Source organism: Monopterus albus, unplaced genomic scaffold (genome assembly GCF_001952655.1).
Source record: "Monopterus albus unplaced genomic scaffold, M_albus_1.0 scaffold12.1, whole genome shotgun sequence".
Lineage (NCBI taxonomy): Eukaryota > Metazoa > Chordata > Actinopteri > Synbranchiformes > Synbranchidae > Monopterus > Monopterus albus.
Genome location: NW_018127892.1, coordinates 4514909 through 4527238, shown reverse-complemented (window position 1 = coordinate 4527238; position 12330 = coordinate 4514909). Strand labels below are relative to the sequence as shown.

Genomic DNA, 12330 nt, shown 5'->3' with positions numbered 1-12330 from the left:
CACACACAGCCGCATCACTAGGCCTGTCACTGCCTTTTATTCATCGTCAACCTTCAGCTGTATGGTTTATCCGTAGTGACACTATAGCAAAGTGCTCGACTGCTTTTTGCCAACAGACTGCAACACTTTAACTGTACTTAGTCATGCATCATTATGGCAGACTCAAAGCGGTGTGTCTGGGAGCGCCTGCAGATGGTGGAGGCTGAACCATTTGGAAAGGAACGCTCTGTGACAATAATGCTTATTGCATGAGTAAGTGTATACGGACACAGGAGTGTATCTGCGTACTGAATAGAAAACAAGTGTGGTAAAAAGGGTGTAATGCTGCTAATTCAATAGGCTGCAGAAGATGCTCTCTGCACAGGATCTGTTTGTGTGATATGATATATGAAATTTACATGCAAGTCTTTGTTGGAAGGGGCCTCTTTATGTGTGTATTGATCAGTCATTGTTTAATCCAATCGATGCTGACTTTATGAAATGCATCCTCCGCTGTGTTCTTTATAGAGATTTAACCCTGTCTGCATTGTATTTTACCGCTTTGTTCTCCTCTTCAAACCTTCCTTCTGCTGAAAATGCGATAGCGTTTACTGTCACTTGTCACTTTCTCTTTATTTCAACAGATGACATAGCTTTTACATTTGGTATTCTGCTCCACAAATGGGTATTTTCAACAGATCTCTTCTGCTATTGAAAGATAAATGTTAACTTCATTCAATAGAAACCTCATTCAAGGTTCATACAAAGCTGGCTTCTTTATTCTTTAAGGAAATGAAGAAACCATTAGCGAAATATTCACTCATGGAGAAAGAGAATCTTATCTTTATTCTGCATGACCATGCACGGCCGTATTCCTTTTGACATCATTATGTAAAACCAATTTCTCTTTCATATCATTTACGCTGTGCTGCATTACCACATCTATGCACCCTCTATTCTTTATTACAAAGTAGGTGGCCCAGAGGAAAATATATGCATTTGTTCCCTATGGCATAAAATATGCATATAGGTCCCTCATTTCATCTCCAATCTCTGTTATTCCTTTAAAAATTTACCACTGCCTCCAGTCCTGCTTTAATATTTAATTTGACAACTTTTTAATCTGTCTTATGTGATGATGAAGTAATCGTCAGCTGTCACAGAAACGATTGAATTATACGATTGGATTGAAGTGACTCTCAGGTATTTATTTTGCTTCATGTGAGCTCGAGGGAAAGAATATCCTTTTCATACCCTAATTTATCTTTTTCTTTATTCATCTTTTCTCCCAGGCCCCACGCACAAAGCAGAACTATGTATAAAATTCATACATCATTCATGCTTTGTTTACTAGCTTTTGGTTTGAAGCAAATCAAAACACTAGAGCCTGTTGGCATGTACAAGACAGAGTATTTAATTGTGTATCCATGCCACTTGCTGCTTTTCCAAAGTCCTTTGCTTATTAGTAGAAACCACAGTGCAATGATAATTACTCCCAGTCTTTCCCTCTGATCTTTAATTTTCACAGATTATCCATCATGCTAGCTAAATAATCAGCAGCAGTGTCTCATGAACAAGCAACCGACAGATGCTCACCCACAAGGTGAACACTGGCGCACTTTCTCCTCACTGAGGTGACCAGAAAACAATTGTTTGGAGGACAAAACAAATAGATACTGTAATGGACTGACTTCAGTGCATGTTGCAGCAAATGAATGATCAGCCCCTGCTAACGCTGTAGCACCACCTCTGCTGGCCTCTCCGGCAATCTGGCCATGTTGGGCACCCACTGTGGAACAGCATGGCACTGGGAGTTGTGGTAGTCAGTCCCCTATAGCCCCAGGCTGCCTCTACCTTTGGTATGCTACTCAAGGTTAAAGAGATCCCAGTTGGGTGTTTAACAGTGTTGTGCTTGGATCTGAATTGCTTTTTGCCTCCCTTTCTTTTGACACTGTCTGCACTGTAGAGCGTGAAACCTGGAGAACTATCCAGAACTGTTCATCTTTGGAGCACTTTTACATCTACAATGCAGATCTTACTTCACTATTCCAGCTGTAAGGTTTCTATAGCAGACCTTTAAATCCCTACACCGCTATTACCGCTGTAATACTCTTATAAAGTAGCAAGGGTAAGTGATTTGAACCGTTTTACTGTGAGGATCTGCTGTTTGCCATACACATGCAGCTTTTGCTGACATTAATTTTGAAACCACTCGCAGCTCTTGCAACTCAGAGCAACAATGCTGGGGGAAAAGTGCCTGCTGAGCTCGACAGTGAATATACCTCTGACCCAAACCGAGGAAAGGGAGATTTATGAAATCCACATGTTTAATACATTTCATTTTGTCCAAGGGATTTGTATTGCTTACCACAGTATTTTAGGTTTGAAACATTCTGTATAGTCACAGCTTGTATTGTCTGAGGAGAATAAACCCTGTCCAGTTCCGGCTGCTGAAGATTTGTTTTATAGCACCCCGCTTTCCTCACACACATCAGCCACGCACTGTCTGAGGTATTGCATTTTGTTGTGTTGAGGTGTTAGGTATACACACCCTTAATCTTTAATGCATAATCCCCTGAAAATCCGCTACATAAATGAAAAAGATAACCTCCATATCAGCGCAGTGACAGAAAATAAGATAGCTAGGTAATTTAATAAAGGATTGATGCTGGCCCCGGTGTGATACGGTGTGTGACCTTCTGTGTGTTCATTGTGTAGCACAGAGCAGGTGAGCCACTGCTTGTGGAGGAGTAGCTCTTCCTATTCAAAAAAAAAAAAAAACATCCTGGGAGTGTAACATCTGTGGTGACAAACTGAATGCACCATATGGATTAAAGCACAGGGAGAGTAGTCACTGAAATATTTGCTTTCCCAAAGTGTTGACACAGTCTGAAAAAAAAGGAGAACCATGGCTGTGCTTTCCCGCTGTAATCAGGTAGCAGTTATCGCAGTGAAGTGTTTGCCTACCTAATGGTGTTTCCATTTTGTGCGAGTCGGTGTCATCAGCTTCCCATTTGGATCTGCCTTCTCCTGCAGTAAGTGCTGGTCTACAGAGGCTTAGTGTGTAATACTCCCTATGTTTGTTCTGTCTGCGAGAATCAACAAAAAAAGACAAACTGGAGAATTGGGTGAGAAAGAAAAGCCTTTGAAAAAACATCATAACTGTGGTCAGCCGCTGCCGTAGGAAGTGTTTAGCTCATTTAGCGGCTGACCACATTAAGCTATAAATGCTCTTTCCAGAGAACGCTTGTTTTACATCTAAAATGCACTTGAGTGTAATGTTGACAGATATAGCTTGTGACGAGTGATAGTCAGAATGTATGAGTGCCCATAATGCTGCCGTCAACCTCTGGTGCCAGACTGAAAATAAGCAGTTCACCTCTGTTTTCAGGAGAGTGCAGCAGACAGCACCAGCTTCTCCACTGTATTTATTGACTTGTTTTACTAGCCTGAAACAGGGTGCTTTTATACGGGCCTGCTCAGACATAAGACTCTCCAGACATTTACATTATTCCACACTGAGTTACACACACGTATAAAAGGGGCACGTCCACAGGCTAGGTTAGATATATGCTCCCCTTTCTTGCTTTTTCTCTCACATTCAAACTCACTTGTGCACCATTTTATTACCCCGCCATTTCAGATATTGCCACGTTGTACTTTTCTCTTATCACAGTTGCATTTCAGTTGTGCAATTGCTTGTATTTAAGCTAATTAATTTTCATTCTCTGTTTTAAATGTATACAGTGTTAAAAGCCTATCATAATGTTTTTGTGGCTTGATAAATTCTGCATTAAAATAAAACTTTTTTCTGTATCCGATTCAGTTGTATAAAAGCATACACAGATTTCACGAAGCTTTAAAAATGATCTTTCGCTGACTAATCTGCGCAACTGCAGCGGAAGATAATGAATGCCAACACCGGAGCCATAGCCGACACTACGATCCCCCCCACCCCCACCCAGCCTAAACCTCCAGCAGTATTTACATGATATTTCATTTTAGAATAAACCTCTTTTCTCTCCCACTGTGAAGATATTGAACTCTTTCACACAGATGTCATCTTAACCAAAGCTTATTAAAAAGATGGACATCAAAGTCTTGGATGCCCATTTATCTTATAGCACTCTAATTGGCCACCACAGGCAAGAGAACAACTAACTTCAAAATAGGAGGCGTCGAGCGGTTGGACTAAAGTAGAGGATGTCTAAAGACCTCTCAGTGGATTCATTGCCAATTTCTAGGGGGATATGGAATTTTTGCAAATACATTATGAAATGTGATACGCTGATTTAACACTTATAGTCACCACAGGGTTTGCTTTCTTCGTTCCAGTGTGGTTTTGTGGCTTTTCTGTCCCATGCCTGACCTGGAGCTTCGATGTCTGCGTGACATCTTTGGAGCTTTAAGCACCACAGCTGGGGCAATAGACTCCGAAAAGGTCATACAGCACAGTGGCCATGAGAGAACTAAGAATACATTCTGCTAACTCTATATAGTGTACTGCATTGTTAGGACTGAACCATTTGACACAATGAATGAAACTGATTATTTAGCCGGAGTCACTGCTACTCCATCAACCACCACCACATACAGGCCTGAGGTGAATAATGTATTATGTTTTCTACTCAAGTGGGCAATAAAAACACAAAAACAAAGTCATTAATTGCCCACATACAGTAACCAAATGCCATCAAGAGCCTGTGCTCTCATTAACCTGGCACCTAATTATCTGCCTCCAGTCTGAGTCCTGACAAGCCCCACCGTCTGAACTCTCAGCTTGGATGCGTTGTGTTGTGTTGTGTCAGCACTCGCCAACCACAGCCAAGGCACCATTAGGTACAAAGAAGACAAAAGCTTCTCGCGGCAAAGGTTCCCTCTGTACGCGCTGCCACAATGTTCCTCCTGTTAATGCCTTCCCTTCCAATTAAATCTGCAACTGTTAATTATTGTAATTATGAGAGTGAGCTCCCAGCTCTACCCCCCACTCCCCCTCCCCCCAGCCTCTTCCTCGCTGGTGTGCAGAGACGCTACGGGAGCTGTTGTGTTGCTTCAGTGGCGCCTTGTCTCTGCTCCAGTGAAGCCCTAGCAGGGAACTGGATGCGGAGGGGGACTTGGTACACATGACAGGGGTGACGTGAAGGAGATTGCACAGTTCATCTTGGATAACTGGGCGAGCAAGTCACAGCCGATGGCCACGCCTCCAGTCTAACTCATTAAATGGTGTGTAAAGTACATGCTGGGAATAATTAGCACCAAATAACCTTTTTTTGCTACGTTGTTCACAGGGTTTTGCACCACAAAAAAGGTGGAGTATCATCTGTAGGTGTACAATAAAACTATTCATCTGGTCAAATGAAATGAGGGAGATGATATTCTCTCAGCAGTCATTCACTCATTTTCTTTGAAAACTCCACAGTTATTTCCCTCTTTTCTTATTGTAATGTGCAACTTTATTCTTGCCGTGTTCTTTGAGAGACACTTAGAATGGATGTGAAGTGATGTGTTGAGTATAAGGAGAGCTGAAAAAGAGTGGATGGCAGGCCGGCTGCCTGTTAAGTCTCTGCGTGTCTCAACATCCTCTTTGGCCTGCTTCTGTCACAAACTGTTGTTTGGCCTGGACCTGATCTGCTCAGCTACTCCTTGCATTGCTCTCTGCAGACCTCTCTGCAGCATCAGGCTCAGGATGTTTCCAGAAACAGTGCTGTTGTTCAGGTGCGTGCAACCTTAGACAGTGGATGTGGATGTGTTTGTGTGAGCTTTATCAGTCCTCGCCAAGAGGTGTGCACTAAGAATCAGCACGTCAAGCATAGTCTTATTCCTGTGTCATAACCTCACTTGCCTCGTAGCAGAGTCCTTACTCGCTAGCGCAGCTAGCAAAGGATTCTGCCTTTACAATTTGGAGCTCAATTCTCCTCCATAAAAGACACTGAAGGAAAGAGCAGCTCCTTCTGCTTCAGGCGATGCAGCCTTTTCGTGGATACACTGCAAAATCTAAATGATGGACTGTCAACTCTCTTGCAGAAATGCCACTGCAAAGAATAATCTCTTTGGCAGTGGATCATGGTTGGCTGTGCGCTACCAATGCCGTTTCTTTGTTTATGCGAACATGGAGCCCTCACATGCACACATGCGGGCATGAACATATGAACATGCACAGATACACACACACAAAGAAACACCCAAAACCAAAACACATACACAAGATGCTTCAAGCCTAAATCCTTTCTTTGGAAGCATACAGTGAAATATATGGGATTAATAACCTGAATAGCATTATTCTTTCACCTCTAGCCTTTAAAATCATGCATGCCTGACTCTGTGTCTAGATGAAGATTTTTTCCTGTGTATTTGCCTGGTTATCAGTGTGTACAAGACCTGCTGTGTGACCTGGTTTCATGCAATCTCCATCTTCTAATTAGGAGGCTGCAGAAAGGCTGGAACAAGAGGAGGAGTGATTAGTTGCCTTTGGGTATTTCATAAGTGGCTTTCAGTGCCACATTTGCATTATTTGCTTGGGGTCTGAATAGCAAATCAGCCTACCTTTTCAGCAGATTGAGGCTAGCAGCTAAATACCATCAATATATGAAATATAAAATGAAACACAACATGCTAACACAATACAGGGGGATAAAATGAAATCTGGAAACACAAGATGTAATAATGGTCTTAAACAGAACAAACTCAGAGTCTAACTACCGCACAGAAACTGAAATCTTGTCTCTGACTTTTCATATATTACCTTTTATGTTCATCATCCATGTGGTATATCTGCCTGAATAACACAAGTGAGTCAGTGATCGCAGCTTATTCTGTGACTATCAGACTTCAGTTTATTCTGTGAACCATGTGAGCCCTATGTTGGAGCCCCACACTGGATGTGTCCTGTAGGGTCAGTGTGCTGATCTGTAGCAGAGGTCCTGTCCACTTATTTGGCCAGCCTCCCCAACCGCTGCGTGCGGCCGCCACCACCAGGCCCGGTCAGCCATCACTATCCCACTTGGCCGCTTGCCCACATTGAGTCTTAGAGGGCAGGAAACAAAGCGGGCACCCACACGTTCACATACAGTATAAACACACATCACACACACACATGCACACATGATCACAGCAAGTGACAGTGGCTCTTGTTTACGCAGCCCTCCCACCCTCCCTCGCTCTCCTTTCGTCCTCTCCCTCTAGTCTGTCATGTTGTGTGTCACTTCCCACAAATGTCAGTGCCACCGTGGGACAGTGATTAATTTTGGTGTGCTTGGCAAAATGTCTTCAAGATGTTTGTTTGGGTTGTCTTTTCCCACCCCCTTGCCCACCCCTCACTCCCCACATGTCTTGAAGTCGTGGGTCGAGAGTGGCAAGTCTCCCTCCTCTTCCCCTCATGCCCCATCCCCTGCTGTCACAGCCTCCTCTTTGGGGTGGAGGTGGCGGGTGCATCATCACTATCATCATCATCATCAGCAGCATCGAGGGACAAAGACTACCTGAACTGACAGAGATCTTCTTTTCTGACCGGAGCCACTTTTTGTCACTTTTCCACGTTGCTGTCTGTTTAGTGTGCGCTGGTGGAGTATGATGGGAGAAGTCCTGACCCGGCTCTGGGGGGCTGTAACACTTCACTGTCAGCATGGCTGATTAGCTTATCACTCACCACTCTGGGAGGAAATACATCATCATTCCAGACAGGGATTCCCTAGTTTAGGGCCCATTCCCTGTGTTCTTTTACTTCCCATTTAATCACCACATTCTGTTCTCTCCAGGATTTCAGACTCCCCTCTAAAGCTAATTCTCAGAGGCTTACATCGAGAATGATCTGCCTTTCAGGTGCAGTTTTAGTAAAACCGTAAATACTTTCCTCTTTTTTGGACTGGAGACATATGCATGATACACTTTGTGGGCAGAGGAAACCAGAATGAGCCATCTTCCCAAATTTTTCTTTTCAGCTCACTCAACACAAAGTGGGAAATGTGCTTTGGCTTCCCCACAGTGTGGTATCAGGTATAGTAACTACTCCACCATTAACATTGGGAATAGTTAATGTGTATTAATGTGTTAATGGCATGTTAATTACTGTACATGCTAGAGTCAGCCCGGAGGCATTTTTTCAGATTCTTTGTGCCATGTGGATGTAGGCCAAGGTTTAAAAAGCCTTTAAGAACATCGATGAAAGGGGATCCTTATGTTTCATTTGTCAGAACAAAAGATTTTCAATGGTAATTTGATCCAGCTCCCGGCTTCTGGAGCTGAAAGTCACTGATCCAGGCGCCACGACAAAGGAAATGATATGAAGTCAAAGGAGACATGTAACGCAGCTGTAGTGACACTGGCCTCTTTGTGAAATGGATACTCTAAGCCCTCTGTAGTCTCTAGTGTGTTGCTTTGACTGTGGGTTTTAATAACACTGTGGATTAGAAGCCTTAGATCCCAAGTGCCAAGTCTGAGTTAAAGCTCACCTTGGACAAGCCTCAGTAAGAGGCTAGATTCCACACTCATCCTCCTCCTCCTCCTCCTCCTCTGAGCCGCCTCTCTGCTCACACCATCTATTCCACGGCTTTAAGAGAGATGACCTTTGCAAATATTGACAGAAAATAAATTCTGTTTCGATTAGTTAGCTTTGGGAGACCTTTGCAGATCAATGCAATTAGATGAACAGAGTGTCGATACGTGGCTGGAGCTGTTCACTGGAGGCACTGGGTAGGAGAGGAGCTGCAGGAGGTCAGGGTTAGTTGTAATGAACAGGATGTTATGGAAACAGCGGTGGAAGTAACACTGTGTATCATCAAACAGGCACGATCGCTTTGCTGCATCACATTCTGCTTGCAGCATAAAACATTTTACTGTCTCGGAAAAAAATGACCAAATAAAGAAAATTCTCTGGCTTTATCTTTAAGAGGCACTACTCTTCTAGTGTTTTGTCTGACATCTGACAGTACAGTCAGTGCAACAGAATGAAGTGGAGAAGCTCAGAGCCACCCTTTCCCTCTTCAGGCCACATTAACCCAGCGGGGCTCCACCTTTATGGCTCTCCTGCTCACACTTCAGTGATGAGAGTAAACAAGCAGCAGGCCAAAGGTCAGCTAAGCCCACAGAATAAAAGAGGGCACGGGGGGGGGAAGAGGTGGGAGGAAAGGAGAGTGGCCCGAGGCAGTGCTCAGATCACTGTCAGGTTTTCAAGCAGGGAATGATGTATGAGACATCATCCCTGAACCGGAAATGGTTCTAAACAGAGAACGTGGAGAGGGCTGCATTGTCTTTATCTGTCAAATTTGTTACTTCCCCAGATCTGATATCGACGGTGAAACCTGTAAAAAATGAAAAGCAGAACCACCCCTGACTGATGGGTATGAATTAATGACAGTGTCTCCTTTTGTCTCAGCCACAGAGGAGAAATGAGGAACAATCATATCGGCAAGTGCTTTTTAGCCAGCTATTCCACCTGTATTGTTGAATGACAAATGAGGCTGATTAAGGACACGTTATTATTACAGTTTCTGATTTTTTTTTTCTTTGACATCATTAAATACTTTGTGGTAATTAAGTGAGCTGCATCGCCAGAGTTATGTGAAATAACTAGACCCTATATAGATTTTTCAGTCTCGAGTTCCTGTTGCTCCGAGGCTTTACCAAGGTGACACAACTTCCACACTTTCCACTGAGATTAATCCCACTTTGACTGTGGAGGTGGATTAGAGCTAAACTCGGGTGCCTAAACTTGTTTTAATACCCATATCATCACACAAAAACAGGATAAAGATTTGAGCAGGCAAAGCAGCATTGCAGTGCTAGAATGTGGCTTTGCAAGTTACTACACAGATTTGTCAGCCACACAGCAAATTAAAGATATTATCTTGTTCAAGCCTATTTTGTAGAATTTATGTGATGATGTTGAGCTTAGACAGTGAATCCACAATCTGTAGCTCCTCCAAAAGGTGCGTGGAAAGAAGACAGTGAGACAGAGGCACACCACCTCTTTATTTATTTATTTTGTAGGCTGTTTTTCTTATTTCCTTTTTAATTTTTAGAATTTACGTGCTTGAGATGAACACATCATCCCTCCCAGCATGTGCATTATGAATGACCAGTCAGAGCTGCTGTGGCACAAATACACCCTGGTGGACTTCTCAGGGCAGCGCAGTAATCATTTTTATCCTGCTGATTTCCCAAATAGAAATGGACACGTATGATAAAAATGTCACGGCCACTCCACATGTCAGTGGACTAACAGGATTACATGTCACTTTCTAATGTCTCGCTCTGTTTTCCTTTGCCGTGAACGGGCACATTATTGCACACAGGAACTTTGTGGTAATATATGGTAAGAGACAAGTAGCTCTTTATGGTCTGTGATTATTTAGTTTGAATGAAACCAGTGATTTATGCCCATTTAGCTCAAAAGCCCTGTAAATTCCCTCAGCTGCATTTCCCCTGGATATAGAGTGAGTGGAGTGAAAGTGACAACTGGGTTTGGTGTGGAAATGTACGCTGCGTCCCGGAGTTATATTTAATATACCTGACATGAAAAACGTGCCTACCTACTTACCACCACCCACAGCACAAAGGAAAGTACAGCCTGCTGAGTTTGTGTTGAATCAAAGAGTGGGAGTAAATACTGAATTAGGAAAATATGAACCGTAGTGGCAGACAAATCACCAGCTATTAGAGCATGTTGAGATATGTAGCCGGGCATCTGGTCAGTCAACATTCGAATCATGTGCCATTTTGTTCCATGCCGCACAAACTGGAATAGAAACAGTCGAGCCTGTCCAGAACGAGAGCTTTGGGTGGAGTTGTGCAGATGCAGTGTGATGTGGATGAGGGTTAGTGGAGCAGCGGCATATTGTCCACATGGATGGCTTGGCTCTGCAAGCCTGATGGAGCCTTGTCCAGCATCTCAATGTCTCCAACACAAATAGGCACATTCATCCACTCCTCTCACACCATTACACCTAAAAGACTCAAAGCCAGCCGATCCATAAATAGAGGCAAATTTGTTTTTCAGTGGCACTGCAGTCCAACAAAACACCAACTGAGATGAAAACATTAGAGGTGTGGCTACTGGTTTCTTTTCGTTTTTTTAATTCAGGAATGTGTTTATAAGAAAGATAGAAAGAGTAAAGAGTGTTTTTTGCTTTGCTATTCACTGCTATGGATGGTGTGCAGGGTCAGTCGGTCAAAGCGTGGTAAAAGGGCTTCTCTCATTGCATGCCTACTGGCTGACACAATAGAGCCACTAATCTTCTTATTTAGAATCCAGAGGCTCGCCATATCTTAATGAAGCTGTAATGAGCTGTTGAAAATCCCTGAATTGCGGGAAGGATTATTGAATTGAAACAACTTTGGTAATCATAATGTTCGAGTAGCCACTCAGTATTTACTGCCCACTGAGCCACATTTTTATTTACTTATTAAGCTGGATTGCTCGAGCTTGTTTTTGTTGTAATTCTGACCCGCAGTGGGTTTTTTTTTTGGTTTGTTTGTTTATTCTTTGTAAAGCCCAGCATCATGGCTACACTGCTAACACAGCCAGGTGTGCATGTGTGCTATCTGCTGGGTGATTATGACTTGCTGACAGACTGGTGAGACAGAAAAGCAGAGGAAATAAACAGCAGGGTATGAACACAACAGAATTCATGAATGAGCACTTTACATAATATTGACTCTGCAATCATTCTGCTGTTTGTAGATTTTTATTTCACCAGTGCATTTTTATGACAGTAAATCTTAGAATACTGAAGACTGTAAAGTAATACAAGATTCAAATATTATAGCAATGAGAACAGTAGTTATTTTCTGGAGTTCCCAGCATTCACTGTGTCAAAGACTGAGACACTTACTAGAGGCATAGTTTTCTGTTTAGCATCCTTTCACAGAGTAGAAGTGCCACTTCACCACTGAGCATTTGTCAGTTTATGGATGTTGCTGTCATGTCAGCCTTCCCGTACACACCCATGTGCAGTGCAGTGTGTAAATAAAAGAGAACAGGCATAGACATGGGCGACAGGAACAGCACACACACAGGAGGCACCCAGTTTATACCTGCAGGGGAAACATCGCACTAGAGCTGATTACGCAGTCAAATGATTTTAACTGAACTTAACAATTCAATCTGAGCTTTTGTGATGTGTTTTATTTTTCATTATTCATGTTATTTTTTTTTCTAGGCCTTTATATGTTTATGGATGCCATTAGCTGATGCTCCGTCCCTGTCTGTGTGTCACTGCAGGTCTCAGCATCCGTGGCGCCCAGGAGGAGGACCCCCCAGACCCCCAGCTCATGCGTTTAGACAACATGCTGCTGGCAGAGGGCGTGGCGGGGCCAGAGAAAGGGGGCGGATCTGGTGGCGGCGCAGCCGCGGGC

At 43.3% G+C, this 12330-nt stretch overlaps 1 protein-coding gene across 1 annotated transcript in view; it reads left to right on the top strand.

Moving 5' to 3' along the window:
• pbx3b (pre-B-cell leukemia homeobox 3b) overlaps positions 1-12330 on the top strand; it is a 56369-nt gene that overhangs the window by 31089 nt on the left and 12950 nt on the right. Inside the window, exon 3 of the mRNA XM_020590585.1 lies at positions 12197-12305. Coding sequence (XP_020446241.1) covers positions 12197-12305 — 109 coding nt within the window. The remainder of the gene's footprint in view (positions 1-12196; positions 12306-12330) is intronic.